This window comes from Lissotriton helveticus, chromosome 8, assembly GCF_964261635.1.
Source record: "Lissotriton helveticus chromosome 8, aLisHel1.1, whole genome shotgun sequence".
Lineage (NCBI taxonomy): Eukaryota > Metazoa > Chordata > Amphibia > Caudata > Salamandridae > Lissotriton > Lissotriton helveticus.
The window spans coordinates 975,456,106-975,479,519 of NC_136069.1; the positions used below are offsets into that span (position 1 = coordinate 975,456,106).

Here is a 23,414-nt window from a genome sequence, read left to right on the forward strand (position 1 = left end):
ACCAGTCAGGCTTCATGCTGCGCCGTAGACTTAGCTCGGAACCTGCGTAGACTGCACGGAGTCTTGGGTAGGGTGCCCACCATTCAATAACCAGAAATAGAAGTGTCTCTAGATGAGACTATGGTCTTTGATACTGTTGAGTGGCCATACCTACTGGCAGTACTTGCCAAACTGGGATTCGGGCCGGGTTTTGTTCAGTGGGTGCGCCTTCTATACGCTGAACCCATGGCACAAGTGGTGGTAAATAATACAAATTCTGACACGTTCACTTTATGTCGGGGCGCCCGTCAGGGGTGTCCCCTTTCCCCCCTCCTATTTGTTCTAGCATTGGAACCTTTGACGGCGTGGGTCAGAAAGGACCCAGTGGTGCGGAGTCTGCGTTGGTCCTTTGACTGGGAGGACTGCATCTCGCTATACGCGGATGATATATTACTGTACCTGGCCTACCCTAGAAAATCGTTGACGGCAGTCCTGGATATTCTGGCAATATTTGGTAGATACTCAGGGTTCTCCATTAACTGGGGAAATCTCTCCTTTACATCCTCAAGGGTGATCCCCCTCCTCCCCCCCCTTACTGCTGCAAAATTGCCACATCCAAACTAGCCCGACAGGCTTTAAATACCTGGGGGTCTTTATCTCCTTGGATCCCATGCTCCGTTTCACTCGAAACCTCCTCCCACCTCTCCAGTGGCTTAAACGTGACATTGCAAGCTGGAGGGCGCTTCCATTTTCTTTATTAGGCAGAGATGCGCTCTTCAAAATGATGTTGCTACCCCGGTTTTTATACACCTTGCAAAACTCGATGGATGTTGTCCCGATGACATATTTCAGAGACCATGAAAGCCTTCAGATGGGAACTGCTATGGGACGGTAAGCCCTGTATTGCATTAAACAAGCTCACATTAAACTGGTACAACTGGGGAATCAGCCTTCCTGATATTAAAAAATACTATTGAACAGCTCAGCTTGCTGCCATTAATCATGGTACATACGGTCGACCTGACGACCCTGGGTATCTCATGGACAGTTGGGTCTTACCGGGTGAGAACTGCAACAGGGCACTATACTCCAAACCTAATCAGTACCCATTGATCGGCTCCACCAAACACTCAGTTTGCAGTTGGCATACTGCCACTAAAGCGCATGGCTGGGGACAGAAGCTAACGCTGGCAACCCCCCTATGGGATTGTGAAAGACTGGGTGGCAAGTGGAAGTCGAAGGGGTTTGACAAGTGGGATTTAAGTGGGATTTCACAGATTAATGATATATGGGAGAAAGGTGACAGTCATTTCCATCTTTGCAGCAACAACACGCATTGGCCGACTCAGAGCGCTTTCGATATCTACAAGTCCGCCATGCACTTCAATCGCACATTACTAGAGGCACTTCTCCCCCTGATTCCTTTCTGTTGGAAGACAGGCTACTAGATGGTCATCTGCCTGAAAAAATCATATCCCTAACATATAATAAAACTGATCAACAATATGGAGGACCCAAGTCTACAGAGACAATTGGTATGGGGGGGCCGTCCTCGTATTGCTCTTGCGAAACTGACGCTCCCGTGGTACGACGGGGGTATCGCGCTCCCGGACATCCGCCGCTACTATTGGGCCTCTCAGCTGGGGGCCATCAACCACTGCACTTACGGTCCTTTGCCGAGCCCGGCGTTTGAGATGGATAGATGGCTGCTGCCTGGTGGAGACTACAACAGGGCTCTGTATGCGAAATCTGCAGGCGGATCTCTCACGGGCCCCACTAGGACAGCGGTGCAGGTGTGGCATCGCGCCACAGCGGCCCTGGGCTGGGCTGATAAGCCGACCCGCGCTACCCCGCTTTATGCATCGGAAAAACTTGGCTCCCTCTGGAAGTCGAAGGGTTTCGATAAGTGGGATGTGATCGGTATCAGCAGGGTGAATGATGTGTGGATCAAGGGTAGAGTCAAGACGTTTGAGGAGCTGAAAGTTGAGTATGACTTGAATGATGGAGAATCCTTCCGCTATGTGCAAATCCGACACGCGGTTTCGTCTGTATTTCCCCTGGGCTCGGATATTCCGGAGGCGTACCCGCTCGAAGATCGGGTGCTAGACGGACATGTCCCTGACGGCACGATCTCACTCATATACAAAAAGTTGATCAATGCCAGACCCGACCTACTGAGTAACCTTCGAGTGATGTGGACTAGTGACGCTCTGGAGCTCAACGACGAGGATTGGCAGGCTGCGATCTCTTCCCCGAAGGAAGTGGCTATCCCGGCGTGCCTCCGGTTTGTCCAGCTCAAAATTCTCCATAGGGTCTTCGTGACTGGTCCACATTTGGTGCGAATGGGGTTCTCTGTGGATGGACTGTGCAGGCGTGGTTGTGGTCTGGTGGGTACATTTCTCCATGTTATTTGGGAATGCCCTGCGGTGATGCGCTATTGGACTCGCGTGCATGAAGTTATGAGTGAGGTCACGGGTGTGCAATCAATGCCTGAGGCGAGGCGGTGTCTGTTGAATGTCTGGGAGCCGAATGATTATGACCTGGCGCAGCTCCGATGGGTGACCTTGGGTAATATGATTGCTAAGAGAGACATTGCTCAGTTGTGGGGTGCCCAGAGGCCACCGACAGTTCTGGTGTGGCAACAAAACATGGACTGGTGCATGTTTAGGGAAAAGACAGTGTATGTTTCCCGTGGCACGCCCCGCAAATGGGGGGAAATTTGGAATCAATGGAACGCATACCGTGGCGGCATCTGTACTCCCCCCCCCCCCGCCCCCCCCCTTCCGAATTGGATACTGACCTGTCATCCTCCCAACCTGATGTTTCCTCCACGGGCATTTAGATATCTTGCTTCTTCCTGGTCTCCTCCCCCCTCCCCAATCTCATCACATACTTCTGACATCTGATTTGATTATGTTTCCCCCCCAGCGCCGCCATGACACAACTGTAATGTATTGCCTTGTTTTTTGTTTTTTCTTTCTTTGTTTTTTTGTTATTTCGCATTTAATAAAAAGATATGTAAAAAAAAAAACAATATAGAGGACCCCCTACAGGCTTTGCGGGACAAATGGGTTAGGGATGGCATTGAGCTGGATAACAAGGAGTGGCGGTAAGCGGTCTCCTCCCCCAGAGTTGTAGCGATTTCAGCTAGACCTGGACTAGTGCAGCTTAAAATTCTTCATAGAGTATACCGGACGGGGCCCTGCCTGGTACAAATGGGGAGGGCGGAGGGAGAAGAATGTAGAAGAGGATGTGGCCAGATAGGCGCATTTATGCACATAATATGGGAATGCGACTACATACAACCCTATTGGCGTCAAATACATGACACATTGAACCAAGTGCTTACAACAGTTCTCCGCCCAGGAGCACGTCGATGCCTCCTAAATATTTGAGAGCCCACTGATCGAAATAGCTGCCACACACAATGGGTCACATTAGGATTAATGGTGGCAAAGAGAAATATTGCACAGCTGTGGGAATCTACGCATCCACCCTCTCTAGAAGCTTGGGAAAGGGACCTTGACTGGTGCATGTTTAGGGAAAAGACTGCCCCCGCAAATGGTTCCGAATCTGGGAGGAGGGGAGAGACAGAGAGGCAGGCTGATCAGCCCAGCCCATCCAAGCAACGGCAGAAATGGCCAATCACTGCAATCATTTACAATTAGCCATTTCAATGATTCGTCATTTCTCCACTGGGCAGACCCTCCCACCCTGGGATGCCACATGTAGAAAGGCCTACACTAGACCTGGCAGCCACGCTCTGTAGCCAGTCGAAGCGCTGTTCTCTTGCAGAGAGCAGTGCCAGAATCGGTGTGAGCAGGCAAACCCACTGCTCATTAAGTGACTGGGGGCCTGCGGTTTGAACAACCCCTCACTCACTCAATGAGCAGTATAGAGAAGCTGTGGTGTACATGTTGGTTTGGCTAAGTAAAGGTATCCAGTCAAACTGACATGCGCCCTGCCTCGTCATTGCCAGTCTGTCATGTCACTTGAAGGTGTCCATTTAAGCCTGCCCATCCCCTTTGCCACCACACCAAAGGCTGACTGAGTCACAGGCTGATTTTAGTAAAGTAAACAGTTTCTTGTTTCTTCTTTTACTGCACGTTATACTAATATTACAATGGAGGTGGGGGCAAATATAAGTGGGGCAATGCCTCGTTGCCCTATGGCAAATCGCCCCTGGTCACCACTATCATCATCCTTGGCCGACATGCCCACAGTACCATGACACATCTAGCTAGAACCCCTGAGGATACATTTGGGTATATAAGTACCATATCTACTCTGGGTAAGCCAGAGGAGAAAAAGACTTCCATGCTGACACAAGACGCTGAGGTCCCTACACGCAGACACTCCAGCATGCAGTAGTGGTCTGACATCCCTTGCTGGGTGTCCAACTCAAGACCAAGACGGGGTCCTTCGTTCTCTCACATCTGATAATGGGGTTGGCTCTTTCCTAGGGGGATTCTTGGTACATCTAGTTAGGTTTAGCATCATAGAGGTATGCTCTGTTATTGTCATGTATCCATATGCCTGCATATATTCATTGTCTTAGCACTATGGTAGAATTCTACTTTTTCTTTACCATGTGGGGGGTTATAACCGTATAAATATGTTTCTGTCTAATGGTCGTTGCAGCACATGTATTTTATAATAGAATGATGCTGGTTCAATAAATGCTTATTGAAAACTTCCCCACTGTTTATTCTGTGTATCTCTCTGAGACTGAGTGAGCATGAGTGACTGTGCAAAAAGTACTGTACTGTTTCCACGATCCCTGAGGGGTCAGGGTTATCATGTTCGATAGTTGGCAGAAACTATTTGCTCCTTGGTGAGGTTGTGGGGCTTATAGTGGCACTGTGAGCTAGTTGTCCTACAGACTAACATATCATTTGGGTGTGTCTGGAATCAGTCTGGACACCAATCCCTTAGTTTATGTTGTCTAAACATGCAGATTGTATTTAGATTTGTAGGAACTACACAACAGCTTTACCACACCTGATGCATATTTGGTTGATTGCAGGATATTTGCCGTAGTGTGGAAATGGCAGTCCACATCTTTAACATGTTTTCTTCTTCTGTGGTAGACATTACTTTGTGTCCCTCAGCCTTATACTTTGGCTTACTCTTCATTCTCATAACTGACTCACTTTGGGCACTTCCAACCTCTATGTCAGTCGCTTAACCATCAGCACGCTCTTTAGTGCTAGCAGCCTTCAGGACTTGTTCTAAGCTCAGAGATTCCTTCAGCATTCGTGGTAGAAAGCAATATTACAAACACCTATTGATTACTTTGAGGCGGGTAGCTTCCCCATCCTTAAACTCAAAGAATCTACAGTGCTTCACCAGAACATCCAGTCTCTCAACAAACTCATCAATGGTATCACCTGGTCTCTGATGTCACAGGATTAAATGTGACACTCAAGCCTGTTTTAATTTGATCATAGGCCACATTTTTTTTTGTAAAACATTCTTTATTATTGAGAAATAAACATCAGCAATACAATGACATTTCAGAGGAAGTAGTACATTAGGCTTCATGGGAACAGTAGGTAAATCACAATATACATAAATAGAGTTTGGAAGGTCTAGGGTGAAGTGGGATCTTCCACATTAGGAGTCAGGGGAGGTTGGCATATATCTCCTCGGTAGGAGTTCCCCAAGCCCCAAACACGAGACCACTTTTTGGGACATCCACGGGCCACATAAACAGTATTTTTCTCTAAACATTGCCCAATCCAAGTCTTTTTCCCAGTCTCGCACTATAGGCGGGAGCGGCTCTCCCCATCGCTGGGCAATGTTTCTCTTGGCTAGCATTAGTCCCAACATGACCCATTGTATCAAGCAGACATTTAAATCAGTTGGTTCCCAGATGTTTAATAGACACCTATGGGCTTCCACACGAAGTTGCATGGACAAGACAGTATTAATGAAGTCATGAAAGTTGTGCCAATAGGGTTGGATCAGCTCGCATTTCCAGACTATATGAAGAAAGATTCCCAGCTGGCCGCATCCCCGTCTAGAGGCTCCCCCGTCTGCCATTCCCAATGTGCACCATTTGAGGCCCCATTACATATACCCTGTGTAGGGATTTTAGTTGGACAAGTCGGAGACGAGCTGGTATTGCCACCACTCTGGTGGAGGAGATAACCTCCTGCCACTCTTTGTCGTCCATCTCTATGCCATCTCTGGTCCACTCCTCTCGGAAGGCCTGGAGAGGATCCGAGATGTTGTTGACCAGCTTTTTGTATATCAGTGAAATGGTGCTGTCAGGAATATGGCCGTCTAATATTCTATCTTCTAGCGGGGATGATTCCGGTAGTGTACCCCAGGCTGTAGGTGAGTGCGCAATGCGTGTCTAACCTGCGTACATCGGAAGCGTTCCAAGTCGGCCAATTTGTACTGTTGCTGCAGTGCGGCGAATGACTTAATGTCTGATTTTTCCCACACATCGCCTATATGGGTAATACAGATGAGATCCCGTTTGTCGAACTCCTTACTCCTCCACAGATTGCCCAGTTGTTCGGAATCCCATAGCGGTGTTGCAAGTGTTAGCTTGCACCCCCAATCAAGGCGTTTGGTGGCCGCATGCCAGACGTGTACTGCAAGTTTAGTGGGGCCCGTAAGTGGATAGCGCCAGGGCCTGAAGTGGAGGACTCTGTTAAAGTTTCCTCCAGAGAGGAGCCATCTATCCATGCCATAACCTGGGTCTCCAGGCTGGGCGTAAGTGCAGTGGTTAATGGAGGACAGGTGAGACGCCCAATAGTACAATTTAATATTGGGAAGGCTGATGCCTCCGTCATACCAGTTCAAGGAAAGCTTACCAAGAGTGATACGAGGATTGCCATTCCACAATAGATCTCTTTGGAGGCTCTCTTCTTCTCTGAAATAGGACGCGGGTATCGGGTCCATGGAGTTCTGGAGGGCATACAAGAACCGTGGTAGAGACATCATTTTGAAGAGGGCAGCCTTCCCTAGCTGGGAGAGGGGGAGCAATTTCCATCTATCAATGTCTTTACGCAGCCGAAGCAAGGGGGGCCAGAGGTTGTGAGAATAACGGAGAGAGGGATCTAGTGAGAGGAAAATACCCAGATATTTAAAACCTTCTGTACACTTCTGTATTGGACACCCACGTGGTGGATTGGCGGTTCACCCGCTACCACGAACAGGAGGGACTTCCTCCAGTTTATGGAGTAGCCGGAGTACCTACCAAAGATCATAAGGATATCTAAAACCACAATCAAGGATCTTCTCGGAGAGGTCAGATAAAGGAGAATGTCGTCAGCGTAAAGGGAAATACGGTCCACACATTCCAGAGACCAGCACATACCCTGAATCATCGGGTCCCTGCGTATCCAAGCTGCCAATGGTTCCAGCGCCAGGGCAAATAGGAGAGGGGATAGGGGGCATCCCTGACAGGTACCCCATCCCAACTCAAAGGCGGCTGATTTTTTAATGTTAACCACAACTTGGGCCATAGGCCGAGAATAAAGTAGCTGCACCCATTGTATGTATTTCGGGCGAACCCCATTTTCTCCAATACTGCCCACAAATATGGCCAGTCGATGGTGTCAAACGCCATGGCAGCGTCTAAAGAGACTATGGCCGCCAGCTCCAAGATGGAGGCCGTCCTGCCTAGAACACCATGCACCCTATGCAAGTTCAGTGCGGTGTTGCGGTGGAGTATAAAACCGGACTGATCCGGGTGAACCAGGGTCTCAACCACCGTCAAAAGCCAGTTAGCAAGGAGCTTAGCCAGAATCTTGGGCTCGGCGTTAAACAGGGATATCGGCCTATATAACCTGTAATCGGATTTAGGCTTCCCCTCCTTGTGGATGGTAACAATAGTAGCCGTCCGTTGGTCCAAGGGCAGGAGTCCCGATTGTCTCGATTCCTCATACATAGCCTTAAAGTATGGGGCCAATCTGTCTGGCTTGAGTTTATAAAGTTCGATCGGCAACCCATTAGGGCCAGAGGCTTTGCCCGGTGTAGGGGACTGTATCGCTGCAGCTATTTCATCAGTGGATATGTTACTCTCCATGAAGTCATGGTCAACCACTGACAGTCTGGGTAAAACTATATCAGTGAGCATCTGACAGGAATCTTCTTTGGAAGAGGCTGCAGCGGAGGTGTAGACTGCCTCAAAGTGGGCTGTTTAATTGTCCACAATGCCTTGTGGATCTGTAAGCGACTCACCCTCATGCCCGTGGAGCTCAGGTACCAAACTATTTACCCAGTCTTTTTTATCCAGTTAGGCTAGTAGTTTCCCAGCTTTGTCACCCACCGCATACAACCGCCCCTATGCCGCCCCTACCAAGGCCTTAGCCTGGTCAGTCGCCAGCGCCCTATAGTCCTGTTGTTTGAGTTTAAGAAGGTGGAGCTTATCAGGTGTGACATCCAAATCTAAGTCTGCTTCCAACTGCCCTACTTCCTCCTCCAGGGCCACCAGCTCCCTATGTTGCTCTTTCTTTCTCCCCGAGATCAAGGAGAGGGCCTGGCCCCGAATCATAGTCTTAAAGGCCTCCCAAAGTGTCTGCGTAGATTCCACCGAACCCTCATTCTAATTGAAGTAGTTATAAATGGCCAAGAGGAGTTCGCGGCGGATGTGGGGATCCCGAAGGTACCACAGGTTAATGGGGGCCACTCTCCCCACCTGTTTGTAGTTAAGACCGGTGAGTGATCAGAGATGCCTCTAGGGAGATGTTTTACTTCCCGGACATGGGTAATTTGAGATGCAGTGACCAAAACATAATCAATCCTAGATAGGCTCACATGTGCCCGGGAGTGAAAGGTGTATTGAAGAGTGTCGGGGTGAAAGGCCCTCCAGCTGTCCACCAGCCCCAGGAATTCGAGGAAATCAGGTAGCCAACAAGATGAGCGAGCGAGGTCGCGTGGAGGATCACGATCTAAGCCACAAGAGACCACAGAATTCAAATCCCCACTCAACACCAATAGACCCTCAGGGATATTTAACAACAGCTTACCCAGGTCCCTAAACGTGACAACTTGGAGGCCCGGTGGCACATAAAGCGAAAGGAAGGTGATAGGATGACCCTCCCAAGTGCCGGAGACCCCAACGTATCATCCTCTGAAATCCCGAAGGTTTTCTGCACTAAAAGGGGAAAATACTTTTTCATCAGTATGCCAACTCCTCTGGAACCCGTGGTGAAACCTGCGTGGGCCAGCAATACATAACCCCCTCTGTGCAATGCCCTACATGCATTACCAACTAGATGAGTTTCTTGAAGTAGGATAACGTCAGGGGCATGGCGCTTTATATATTGAAGGACAATGCTACTCTTGATTTGGTCCCCCAGTCCATTGACATTCCAACTTAACAATTTAACCCCACTGTCCCAACCTAATGCCATTGTGAAGTATGCAATTTGAGATTACTGAACGTGTTTCTACTACCCCAATCAATGTTGCAATAGAAATCGCTGATGTGATAAACGCTTCGAAAACATAACAAAATACCCCCGCCCAACAGCACCCCACCCCGCTGCCCTGCACTCTGGGCTTGGAACTGACCATGGAAAACTTGCAGAGTGCCTGTCGCCCTAGCAAAGGATTCAATAAAGAAGGGAGAAGAGAAAGGGGGGAAGTTAAAGCGCACCCTTCCCCAGCCCCAAAAATATAAACGTAAACCCACCCAAATGCGATTACCTCAGGTCCAATTTAGTCCATGAACCCCAATACAATGAAAATAGAGACCCCCCACCCCGCCCCTACCTCAGCCCTGCCTACTTAGTCCAAACTCAGCCGCTGCACTGGTCACCACCTCAGGCCGGTTGACTGTTCTCGTTTTCACCTCTGCCACGGTCGGCCGGGCTCCTCACTCCACGGCTCTTGATCCAGTCTGCTGCGGCTTCAGGATGCTCAAAGAACCACACCTCCCCTCCGCCTCAATCCGAAGACGTGCCAGAAACAGCATGGAATATTTCAGTCCCCGCTCTCTGAGGACACGCTTGACCAATAGAAACGACCGTCTCTGCCTTTTCACCCTCAGCGTGAAATCCGGAAAGAAGGAAATGTCCGAGTTTTCGTACCGCAGGGGCGCGCCAGCCCTGGAGTTTTGAAGGATAATGTCTCTGTAGTGGAAGTTTAAGACCCGCGCCAACATGGGCCGCGGGGGAGCGCCCAGTTTGGGACGGCCGCTCAGTACCCTATGGTCACGTTCGATAACAAGGAACTTACTGAGACCCTTGGGTTGCAGGTGCTTCAGAATGAGGTCCTCGACAAAGAGGTCTGGGGTTTGTCCCTCAGATTTCTCCGGAACCCCCAGGATGCGCAGGTTATTGCAACGCAGGCGGCCTTCTTAGTCGTCCAGCTTGAGGTCTGTGAGTTTGCGGAAGTCCTGGAGATCGCGAATCTCTCCCTGAAGCTGTGCAACATCACCAACGAGACTGGCAGTGGTAAGTTCAACTTGCTTGACCTTCTCATTCAGTTTGCCCATATCGGCCCTGATGAGGTTGACTTCGAATGCCACTGTATCCAGGGAGGCCTTAACACCAGTAATGGCGTCCATTACATCTTTCAGCGAGATTTCTTGCTCCTCCTCACCCAAACCCCCCGAGCCGGAGTCTCTGGGCATCCAGGATTGTTGCGTGTCGTTCGGGACAGTGTTGCGGTCCAATTTGTTGGACCGCGTAGCCCTTGATCCATGGGCCCCTGCAGCCTTAACACGCTCCATCGTGACCCGTGCCGTGCTCCACCGGTCCGGCCACAGGTTCCCGGCAAAGCGGCCACACCACCTCCAGTCACAAGCCAGGAGTCGGCGGATGCTTAGGGTGCCAAAGTGCCTTCGTGAGCGGTGAATTGGTCCTCTGCAGGGCTATTTCTAGAAGGAGGACTGCCCTGCGTCTGCTGCGGAGGTGGCGGCAGCTTTAGGAGTCTTACCAAGTGATCAAAGTCTGTGTGCCCTCACTGTGGCTCCCGGAGGTCTCGGACCTTCCTCACCCCGGTGCAATGGGCCCACCAGTTACACTTTGACAAAACAGGGGCTCAGCAGTCGCGTTTCCGCTCCCTCAAGGACAGTTCCAGCACCGCGTTGGGGCGTGCCGGCACAGTGGAGGGTCCCTGGATGTTTGCGTGTCCCACCTGCGTCCACCGGCCATAACTATGGGGGGGAACGGGGGGGTAAGTAATGCACAACGGGTGCCTGCGGCACCAAAAACTGCCCCAGGGTCTGAGTCAGGCGGCAATTCAGGGAAGACCAGCGGCCTGCCTACGTCGCCCGAGGCAGTCCTGGGCCGCCTCCGTATGCCGCAGGGTCAAGGGGCCCCGGTCTGTTGATACGAGTGCGATAGGCCAAGTCCTGTGAAGCTCTGTCTTGGCCCTACGCAGCACTGTGGGTCCCGGCGCGAGCCTCAATGCCAGGCCCCACCTCCGCAGTGAGCTGATCTTTGGTCTCTGATGTCGGAGGCGGACCGGAGTTAGCGGGTTCGTGTCCGCTATATGTCCGACGCACAAAGCTGCTATCGGGCAGGCCGGATCATTCACAGGATAGACGGCAGGATGGGGCCGGTCCCGGAGCTGCGCCTTACGCGGCCAACTTGCCTGGCAACACCCCCACCTCACCTTCTTGTGGTATCTTTTTCAGCCATGTTCTTCAGATACTTTATGATCTTTTTACCATCTATTGCATCCATGAAATCTTCAAAAGTCTCTACTCATGCCATCCATTTATTGCCAATATTAGGTTTCTTGGCAGTATCAAATGCAGATGTCAGTTTCAGGAATGCAGCAGCAGTATACATGTTGGTGGACAGTAGTGGTCTCTCCTGCGCTTCTTGTGGAACCTAGCTAGCTTCGGGTCAGCTTTAATGACTTTTGCAGCTTGTATCACATCCTGGCTCTCCATCGGCAGTCTAGGGAGTTGTTCTGGGCCCCTAAGCTGCAACTGTAGTGGTAGGTTGTGCTGCTGTCAAACACAACCTCTGTGACCCTCCATCTAGGGCTGCTTCACAGCATCTCGTGGAACGATGATTCGTTAATAGTTTAGGTACGTTTATTAACCTTGCATAACACTAGTTCATTAAAGCATAACATTATGATATTTGGTTGGCTTTGTGCTTTAAATGTTTCTTCACAAACACCTGGCTAATCTCTGCTTCATAGCACATGCATTTAAGTTTAATCCGTACTGAGCTATTGTGCGCAGGAAACAACCTTTACAATGCGGTCATTATACTGTGACACCTTTACAATGCAGTTGTTACAACGACCACGTTGTTAGTGTGCAATTTAAAAAAAAAAAAAAAAATTAAATTAATTTTCAACACACACAAACCCCCAGTTACAAGGCACATTGTCAGTGGGAGGAACACTCCTCAATACATTGCATGAGTAGTCATTGTCCACAATCGACATAGCATCCTCATCCTAATCATTACCATGACACCATCCCATATCCTAATGGCTCCCAAACTTGGGGCCTCCCGCATGCTCCGGCCCCTCCCACCCTATCCCCTAACTCCTCCCACCGGTGTGCTCCAGTAACGTAAACAAGAATAATCAGTCGTCCTCATTGTGCTAGGGTGTACGGGCTTCTGATTTCATTTGGGATGTTCCCCTATTCCCACTGGTTCCACACCTGCTCATGTACTATCTCCTCCGACATTTTCCCGAGGAGCCTCCTGGGAATCTGTGTCCGAGTCCGACTCTGGGAGCCTCAACAGGGCCACCAATGCTTCCCATGCCTCGCTTTTTCTTTATTCGCCCTCCTAGCTTGCTGGTGCCTAACCATACTCTCACTAGCTGCCCAGGTTGTAAACTCCACCTTCCATCGCGCCACGCTAGGGCCCTGCTTGGATTTCCACTGTCTAGTTAGTTCCTGTTTAGCTAGTAATAGCCCTAGATCAATGAACTTGCTTGTGATCTTGGTTCGCGCTGTGTGCGGAAACCAGTGTAGAATACATGCTCCCATATCTGGCACTATGTGCCTATCTGTCACCCCACACAGGACCTCCATCACCTCCTCCCAGTATGTACCGAGCTGCGGGCAGCTTCACATCATATGCTGAAATTCTGCCGCTTTCGTATTGCACCTGGGACAACATGCCGATTCCACCTGAAAATATTTAGTTATACGCTCTGGGGTTAAATACGCTCTGTGTATAATGTAGAAGTGGATGAGTTGGAATCTGGCATTCCGCGTGCCTTTCCATGCCCTTCCCACTAGTCTGACCCAGGTCGTCTCTGGAATATCCTTACCCATGTCCGCCTCCCACTTCTCGTGCAACTGATTCAGTGGCTGCAGTCCCTCCTCCACCATTCGCCTGCATAGGCATGGTACTACCTTCACTGTCTCCGCCACCATTACAACATATTGACATGTCAGGGATGTCTGTGGCTCCGATAGCCCTGTCCCCCAGTATTTCTGTATCGCAGACAACAGAGCAGCATGCAGCAAATAATCGCCCCTAGGCAAGCCATACCTTTCTTGTAACACTTGAAAAGGCAAGAGGGCGCCCTCCTCATACAGGTCCTCAATCATCTGCAGCCCTAGATCTTCCCACCCCGCTAGTGCAGACCAGTCTCCCGCCGTGCTCATGCCCAGGGGACTCTCCGCTGCGTATGAGCAAGTAATCCCACCCCTGCACTTGTATCTATTCCAACATGCTCTTATTGTTATCTCCTAATTCGTCAATGAATCGACTCGCAATCGCTGGCCGAGAACTATAAATGAGAGAACATGCCTCGGTGGCCATCGATCCTCCGGGCCATCTGGTCCCCTAAACTCCATAGCCACTGCCTGCGTGAGCCACTGTAGCTGGACTGCTAAATAATACACTTCGTAGTCCGGGACCGCCCATACTCCCTCTCCTCTAGGCCTCATCATTGTGGCTAGTGCCACCCGCCGCCTGCCACTCCCCCACAAAAATCCCCCTACCATGGCTCTAAGCATCTTAAACACCGAGCTTGGGATCCAAATCGGCAGCGTACTGACGTAATATAGAAGTCTAGGTAGCGCCACCATTTTCAGCAGTGCCACTCTTCCTGCCACAGAGAGTGGTAAAGTATTCCAAAAGGCCATGCTACCTTTGACCCCTAACACTGCTCTGTTCACATTGCCTTCTAATAGGTCCGTCTGCCCATGGTATTTGTTAGTCCCTAGGTATTGCAGGCAATAGGGCTCCCATCTTATGCTCTCCAATCTTATCAGGAGGTTCCATAGCCCTACATGCCGGGAACAAGCAGGTCTTCTCCCAGTTCCCACACAACCCTGACACTTCCCCAAATGTCTGCAGCAGCTCCGTCGCTCCCATGAACACCTCTTCAGGGGCAGCCAAAAACATCCGCAGATCATCTGCATAAAGCGATATGTAATGAACTTCTCTGCGCACCTCCAACCCAGCATAATGCTTCCCTGATCTAGCTCGCACCCCCAGCGGTTCTATCGCCAGCGCAAACAGGAGTGGAGACAACGAACAGCCCTGGCGCGTCCTTATTCCCACTGAACAGGGCGATGACACCGTCCCTCCAGTTCGTACCCGGGCCATCGCTGAGTCATATAATATTCGGTTCCATCTTGCGAATGTTTTACCCAAACCCATCTTGCGCATTACCTGGAAGAGATATGGCCACTCCAGGCTATCGAATGCCTTCTCTATGTCCACCGAAAGAATAAAGGCCGTCAGTGATGGATCCTGGCACTCCTTCAATATTCGCAACAAACGTCTCACATTAATAGCCGTGTTGCATTTAGGTATAAACCCCGATTGGTCCTGGTGCACTAGCTGCGACATGTATAGGAGCAGACAGGATGCCAATATCCTACTCAGGAGTTTGTAGTCGGTTGTCAACATTGAGAGTGGGCAGTAAGCCTTCACATCCATAGCTTCCCTACCAGGTTTCAAGAGGGGAATGATGACAACCTCCCTAGTTGTCTTAGGCAGCCTCCCTGCTTTATGCGCCTTCTTATAAACCATCTGCAAGCACGGAGCCAAAAAATCCACATACTTGGAATAGAATTCTATGGGGAGGCCATCCACCCCAGGTGTCTTATTACAGGCAATGTGCTTGATCGCACTCCTGATCTCTCCCACCATGACCTCACCGCACAGCAAGTCTCCCTGTTCTTTATTCAAACTCGACAAGGCCATCTCCCCAAGATACTCCTCTATTCCCTCAGGGTCCTTAGTCAGTTGTGTTCTGTAGAGCCCAGCGTAATATTCTAGAACAATTCTGTTAATCCCTGTCTGTATGTGCACCTCCTCCCCTGTGGGTGCCCTCCGGCCCAAAATCGGTTCACCCCTGGGCATTGGGTTGGCCAACCACTCAAGCAGAGCGCTCGATTTGTCCCCCTCCACATGCATCCGTGCGCTATAATTCTTATAATCAAAAGAACGCAGTCTCTCCACCTGTACCGCCACTGCCTCTTTAGCCTCCAGCACCTCACTCTGCACCACAGGCCTCCTAGGTCGGTCCCTCTCTACGTCCCGCAATCGTTTCTCTGCATTCTCCAGGTCCACCAACAGCGTTTTCCTTACTCCCATCATCTTGCTAATGCAGATACCCCTGACCACAACCGTGAATGCATCCCATTCTATTGCTGCTGACATCGCCGTCCCCTCGTTCTTCTCGAAGTATTGATCAATGCCCACCCTCAGCTCTTCACCAAAGACCGGGTCCTCCAGCGCCTCCGGTCGGAGCCGCCAGGTCAATATCAGTGACCTCTCCTGACTCCAACATATCCGCACTAGTAGTGGGTTATGGTCCGATAAAGTTCTCGCTAAATACTCGCTACCTACCACCTTGGCATGAACATCAGGTACATAATATTGCGTCTAGCCGCACATGCAGGTCATGGATGGCAGAATAATAAGAGTAGTCCCACTCCTCCAAATGCTGGGCTCGCCAAGTGAAGACCAGTCCCCAATTAGTTTCACACACTCTCCTCGCCTTGGAAATCCTATGTACTGCGGCACCAGAGAGCGGAGGGTGGGATCTGTCTCTATCCACATCTGCTATTGACAATGAATTAGTTGTCAAATAGGTGAATAGGATTGAAATATTCACTGTTTTTTGTGTTGAACTTGTACATTTTGTAAATTTTCTAAAAGTGAAAACTAAAAACTTTATTGATCACTAAAAATTGTTTATGGTTTAGTTATTTTGGGAACTGGAACGTTTCCTCCAGGAACAGTGCTCACCACTCGTAGATTCTTATCTACTTAACTGCCTTTTCACATATTATGTTAGCCAACATAATCCAGTAGTGAGCACCCTTTATTACTATATAGTGTAGCAGTTTAAAATTTGGATTATTTTAGTGTGCACCCCTTTCAACTCTTTAATTAACATTTCCTGAAGGAGTGCCACCTGTACCCCCGCCTCACAAGGTAAGCATGCACCTTGTTGGCTCCTCTGCATTCTGTGAAGCACCCGTAGATTTCAGGAGATACATTTCAAATCATGTAGCGCCCCAATTAGTCAAGCAGGCCCTCCCCCATGCACATCTCCTTTCTAAGAGCACACCGGTGTCCCTAACTCCCCCAACCCCTTCCCAACCCCTTCTCAGCACCTCCCCAATTCCTTCCCCCCAGAACAGGCACTACAACATTAGAAACCATCCAAACTACCACTCAACTGCTCCCTCAACACCCTCAGGGAGCTACACCCACCCAAACATACAAGATGTAAGCCCTCAGCTTCAGAGAATCGGACACCTAATAGGCCTCCAACCTGCGCCCAACCCCCGTAATGTCGCACCAGCCCCTCCCGGGCCTCTCATCTCCAGGACCTCTTTCACAGCCCCTACAGTTACCCCGGCCCTCATCCAGCCAATCCCAGCCAGCCTGTTCCTCATCCAGCCCCATCCTTGATCCCCACCCCCAGTCCTGAGCCCTTCCAGTGTCCAGCCAAAGTCTACATCACCCATCTACGATCTCATCTGCCATCCCAGCTGTCACATGAGGCAGTTTCGAGCTTCCAGCATCCAATCGGTCATCGTCCTCCTCCAAGGACCCCCCGTCCGTATCCATTCTCACCGGAAAAGTGTCCCCTTCCACCGAGAAATAGCCGTGACAGCCTGCAGTGCAGCCGCCATTTCCTTCTCCGTTTGTGTCTCTAACGGCTTCTGGGCCTATGGTTGACGTCGCTGGTTACGCCTCAGTCTGCGTGGACGAGGACCCTCCGCTCCTTCTCCTACGCCACTCCCTGCTTCTCCAATACCCACCTTATGTATCTCCAGTCAGTTCCAAGCCTCTTCCGGGCTGTCATGAAAGAACATCTGGCCATCCACTACAATCTCCAAACACGCCGGAAACATCAGAGAGTATTGAATACCCTCATCCCGAAGTGCCCTCTTGACTGCCACAAACAACACTCTGCGGCGCTGAACCTCAAGCGTGTAGTCCGGGAACAATGTCACCCTGCTATTGTCCACTGTGTATGGACCCGCCGTCCTTGCCTTGTTCAATAGAAGATCCCTATCTTTGTAGTGAAGAAGCCTTGCTACCACCGGCCTAGGCGGTCTCCCAGGAGCCAGGGGCCGGGCCAGCACTCTATGGGCTCTCTCCAGGGTGAAGAAGGGCGACAATCCTTCCGGCACGACAGTCCCTTTTAGCCATTACTGCAGGTAGTCCACCATGCTTGTCCCTTCCACCCCATCGGGCAGCCCCACCACCCGGATGTTGTTTCTTCGGTTTCTTCCTTCGGCATCCTCTGCCCGCCTCTCCAGTGTCTGCAGCCTATTTTGAAAGTCTGTCATCTGCGCTGCCATCGACTTTTGAGCTGGTTCCAAGACTTCTATGGCCGCCTCAGTTTGTTTCACCATATCAGCCAATTTAGCGTGGTCCGCCCAGAACAGCCCCAAACCCTGTGTCACATGCGCAATGTCCAACTGCAGAGCCTCCCTAGTGTCTGTGATGGCCTTTAGTATTTGGTCGACCTGTTGCTTAAGAATCCCCTCCTGACGCATTTGGAGACCCTGCTGCGCCTCTCCAGAGGCTACTTCCTCTTCCTGCTCCGCCGGCACTCCCGCCTGCTTCCCTCTTCGCTTACCCATGTTCCCTTGGGAGAGCTCCAGCTCTCGCGCAGACTCTCCATGCTCCACCACCTGTTACCACATCAACTGCCCCCTGTGTCCAGCCATCTCCAGCCCCTCTGATTCACCTCAGGCAGGGCACCCCCATAGCCAAATCCGTCTGCTAGTTCCGCTGCATGCAGCAGCCTGCAGTTCTGTTGGAGCCTCCTTCCCTCCAGGGCCTCTGCTGTGCAACTAGGCGGCCAGAACAGCCGCGGAATCCTCTGGATCGCTCATTGCCCGCCAGCAGACCCAAGCGTCTCCCAGGTACGCCCGCCGGCTCTCCCGGGTCTCCGCAATGCCACCGATGCCGTGTTCAGCGAAAGAGGGGGGGGCGCCAGCCACTACGCTTTCCCCTCTCCCAGACGCGCCACAGACCAGTCTGCCCCCGCAGGCCCCCAGCAGGCGTCCTAATCCATGCAGTGGCGGGCCTACCTCCAGCACCACTCACCGCTTCAGCTCACCGCCACGGCTGAATCTTCGCCGGCAACTCCTGCCACAATTTCGTTTCCTTGCAGCCTTCAAGGTCGTCAGTGCCCCAGACGTTCTCAATTCCTGTGCCCCTAGTCTCCTTCAGCAACGCTCACTCCGAGCTTTAACAATGGTTGTTCTACGTCCCCCATGGCCTCCATCGGTCCTCACCGGCCGACCGGCCCTCATTCTGCCATTTTGGGTCCGGTCCTCGGTCTGATTATTGTTCGGTGGACCTCCCATCCGCACTTCTGCAGGCACACTTTTCAGGTGGCTGGTGCCTACAGGTCCCTTCTGTGTACTCCCGTGAATTTGGGGGCTTCATCTAACGTCCCTGTTCAGAGTAGAATATGGTGTCGGCGCAGAGTTCTTTGATCACGCGTCCATTCCCATCAACCGCGTGGCCACGCCCCCCCCGTAGTTAGTATGCGATGTAATGACATTGCAAGTCTTTACAACGAATTCCACTAGGGAGCGCTGTGGTATTAGAAATACATTTCCAACACCTTCCCTACTGTTGCGCAAACTGGAATAGGAATAGTAAATAATACTATTCCTAAATCCAGCGCCACCCCTAGTGGAAGTCGTTGTAAAGACTTGCGATGTATTACATCGCGTACTAACAACGCAGTCATTGTAACAACTGTGTTGTTAGGCATGCAGTGTATTACAGTGCGTTGTAATGTGCCATATTCATTGTGCGCTGTTTTTGTAACCTGCTTGCATCTGCCTTTAGCATTCTTACTGCGTTTAGCGTATGGCATTAATTCGCATAATGGCACAATACCTTTTATTTGCTCCCATTTCAGTTCCTGGGCACCGACATGTAGACTTTAAATGTCGCTTTCTTAACCTGCAAGCATTTATATAGCCTGGCATTGCGGTGACACTCCACCAATGCCAGCATTGATTCTGCACTTTGACTGCTGCGCTCGTGGCATGAACAAGCTGGTTGCTGGACCACAGCAAACTCTCTGGAAGAGCACTTTCAGTGTACAGGCTTCGTATCCCCTATCTTGTCGCCAGTTGTGGTGTCATATCAGCCCCTGCAGTAACCAATAACCACGCCACACACGGAGAGAAGTTGTGCAAGTCTTTATTCTGCTGCATGTAAGTCAGAACTCAACATTCTAAGCCTGCCTTCTACCCTTCCCTCCAAAGCTTACGTCACAGGCCTATGGTGGACAGTGAGAACCAAAAGATTTCTAGTGTTTCTTTATTTACAAGACACAACAGGCTTGACTTTATACAAGAAAACCTTTCTAAGCAGAGGGGAGTAAGGCACACACCCTAGACAGTGACTGACCTCAAACATTAGGCAAAGCACCTCTGTGAGGACATTTCATTTGTTGTGTTTTATGAATTCTAAAAAGCCTGCTACCCTGCCCCCAGCAAGCAAGGGCAGGTGGGACAATGCGGCAAAAGAATAAGAGGAGGCTCCTTAGACAGAAGGGAGAAGCCACTCGAAAGACCTCGAACTGAGCCAGAGCCAATCACCTGGCTCGATCCTACTTCAAGTTTCCAGTGGCTCTCCTGGCTGTAAAGAGAGGAGCTATATCATTGTTCGCTGCTACCAGCAGGTTCTGGTATCAAACTATGATGTTTAGTTCTCTGTAGGAAAAAGCATTAAAAAAAGAATTATGTATCTAAGAATGTAAACATTTAATGAAAAAAAGCCTTGCTTTGTTAAAACATATTCTTTATGTATAAGAGAAAGAAAGTTGAAACTCTATGCATGGTGCAGCGGACATTGTGCACTGACTTGAAGTTTAATCTAGGGTTTTTGTTTATCCTTCATGAATAGAATGTTGATTAAACAAAACAGCAAACAATGGTAACGCTATCTGTAGTGGTTTGAGCAGTAGTTGATAAAATAATGGTATTCCAGTTGAACAGATAAACATATGTTAACGATTATTTATTTCTTGTTATACTTAGGGGGAAATTATTATGACAAGAACAGCATTATTGTAAATTATCCAGTGGCGAATCAACCTACTCAGAGATGGGAGATGGAAATATTGTGAACACCAGATCCAAAACTCGGAGTGATATTAAAAAAAAAAGAAATGAAATGTATCCATATGGCCCACAAAGGTTGAGAAGGAATTACTGAAGTACTCAGCATGGTTTTCAGTTGCGTTCTATGTGGATTTTATCACTCAACTCCCTGGGAGCATTTTACAAAACCACTCACCTAACGTGTTGGCAGAAAGCACATGGAATCTAGCACAACTGCGTAGAACAATTATTTTGCAGTATATATGTATTTTTTTATAATGAGATTACTTATTTTTAAATAAATCGTTCCAGTTCTGACATGGACGTAGACCTAAACAGTCAACCTTTGCAAACAAAGCGATTCACTGTTCCAGTAATTGTGTTTTACTCACTCGTGTTCCTTTTATGGATGACGGTTCCTGCTAAGTTATGTGCAACATTTGCACGAGGGCACAGTTGGTAAACTGCTGTGTTTCCTAACTGTTCTTCTGGGTCACTTTCTCACTTCTTTTAGTCAAGTGTCTTTACTTCAAGCCAGTATTAATTCTTTTTGCACTGGGTTTGTATCTCTCAGTTTAACACAGTTAATGTACGGACTCCAAAACTGAGGCTTAATGTGCTAATGGTACAGTAATATCCAAAGTACGCGAGCCATCTGTTCTATAAGTTTTATATTTCACTTCCAAAAACCAGCGACTACCATTTCGACATATTTGCATCTGTAGACGCAGCAAAGTACTGTGGGTACGTGTAAGTCAGACTTAATATTTAGTTACAGTGGAATATATGATATATTTTAGCATGTAGAAGTAAAAAGAGCAGGCCAGTAAACAAGAACAGAATGACCCTGGGTGGGGAAAGTCATACTTACATATCTGATATTTAGCTTGTTAGAATGTAAAACAATTATGTACTAAGCCTGGTATGAAGCACAGTGACTAACAAGCAATTTATTAAAATGGTGTGTTTGTGTGCAAAGTGGTCTCTCTTTTTTTTTTTTTTAACAATGCTTTGATTTGGTTGCTACTAGCATTCTTGTCGTTTTGTGTTCCTAAATTGACGCTGTATGAAGCGTCTACTTCTTTTCTGTGCCTACCTCTTCAGCTTTCCCTTAGTTCACCTACGACAGAGGGCTTCAACAGACCTACTTCGTTGAAAATCTGTTACTACTTCTTCTGGATAATTGTCACACAGTCGCATATTTTCCCTGTTTTCTGTGTTGTGTCTGTGTGCTCAGGTAGCAGCAGTAGGAGCATGACAGTCTGTGCTGGCCAACTGATTGACATGTAAAGAGTGCACTGAATGGCAGTAGAGCTGCCTTGCCACAACCCTGAATCATGTTCTACCGGCGAATGAGAATGCAGCTGTTGCATGTCTTGCACCTCCTGCACGGCTCTTCTGAAGGTACTTCTTAGGAAAGAAACCAACACTGACAACTAAGCAGCATTGTTTAGTGAGTGCCTTTTACTGCAACACAAAGTTTCTGAGTTTTTCCAAAATTAAAGTCTCAGAACAACTTTTCTATACCGCTGCTGCTCATACCGTGTGTGATTGGTGAGCAGTCATCTCACAGTAACACACATTTTTTGACCCATCACCACTTCAGCTTTTTTACTGTAATAACTTTCAGTTCACCCTAATGAGTTTCTCCAGGGCTTCAGCAAGGCAAAGCATGGGTTTTAGGTCAGTCCATGTAACTATTTAATAAGCTTTCAATGTGGAGGAAAAGTAGAGCCTCCAACGTTTAAATACTAGCGTACTCCTAATAATTGTGATTGTCTATGAAATTCATTGCTGTAAAATAATACATGGTTATCTGTGTTCGAAAATAAAAATGAAATCAAATAGCTTTAAATTGTCCTAATTTTTTGTCTTATACCATTAGCTAATCGGTGTAAGCTGTGCGTTAATAATTGACCCTGCTCTGTCCATTTGTTGTGTCTATTTTGGGTTGAAAAAGAAAGCCATATATGCCTTGTTAACTAGAAATATTGATTACAAATGTAGAAATGAAATATGCCGTATTCGCAAAATTCTGGCCTATTACTTTTTCTTGCATATAAGGTGAATGTGTAAAGTGATATTATTTTAAACAACTACCTCTATGCACTTTTAGAATTTACACAATATTGTAAAATGTAAAATAGTAGATGGATGCATATTTTGTAGATTGATTACTACTTGGACTATCACTTGCATGTCTCTGCAATTCAGCAGCCTGTATAGAATTGGTACTCACATTTTCACTATCTCCTGCATATAATTTACGTAAAAATGTTGACCGATCTGCCTGATTGTATTTTTCCTTTATAGCAAAATACAAGAGGGATCGGTTCTGAGAGCAATGCAATTAATGTTCTTTTTGCTCAGTTATGTAAATCGCCAGTGCTGCAGGCTTTTGTATTAACCAATTCTGAGTGTGTTTCAATCAATCAATCAATTATTTGTAGAGCGCACTAATCACCCATGAAGGTCTCAAGGCGCTTTGTACATAATGTGTATTTTTATGCAAATAAATTTTATTATACAAAGCATATTATTGCTGTTTATTTTCTGTTCGCTTTATTTGGATCTTTTTCATAATGCACCTAGTCATACCATAATAGGGTACTGCTTGCACCCAAGGAGTTCTGTGAACACATTTAGAAACCAAGCAGCCAGTGTGATTCTATAATAAAGCACAAAGACCTTAGGATAGCTATTTATTGATTTCTAGATTTGGACTAGAAGACAACCTTAGCTGTCTCCCCAGAGCTTTTGTTACTAATACATATATAATATATTTATGTAATCATACTTAGAGCGGGGATTAGGGCCAGTCACTTTTATCTATCGTTTGTTGTGTCATTTACATTTTGTGTCCACTAACAAGACAACGTTGAGTGAGCTGAGGTTCAGCCCAATCGGCCATTGTTTTTTTTTTTAGAAA

At 48.6% G+C, this 23,414-nt stretch overlaps 1 protein-coding gene across 1 annotated transcript in view; it reads left to right on the forward strand.

Annotated features, from left to right (window-relative positions):
* CRYBG3 (crystallin beta-gamma domain containing 3) overlaps positions 1 to 23,019 on the forward strand; it is a 1,541,789-nt gene extending 1,518,770 nt beyond the window's left edge. Inside the window, exon 22 of the mRNA XM_078657810.1 lies at positions 20,423 to 23,019. Coding sequence (XP_078513936.1) covers positions 20,423 to 20,511 — 89 coding nt within the window. The 3' untranslated portion in view covers positions 20,512 to 23,019. The remainder of the gene's footprint in view (positions 1 to 20,422) is intronic.
* The last annotated feature ends 395 nt before the right edge of the window (positions 23,020 to 23,414 follow it).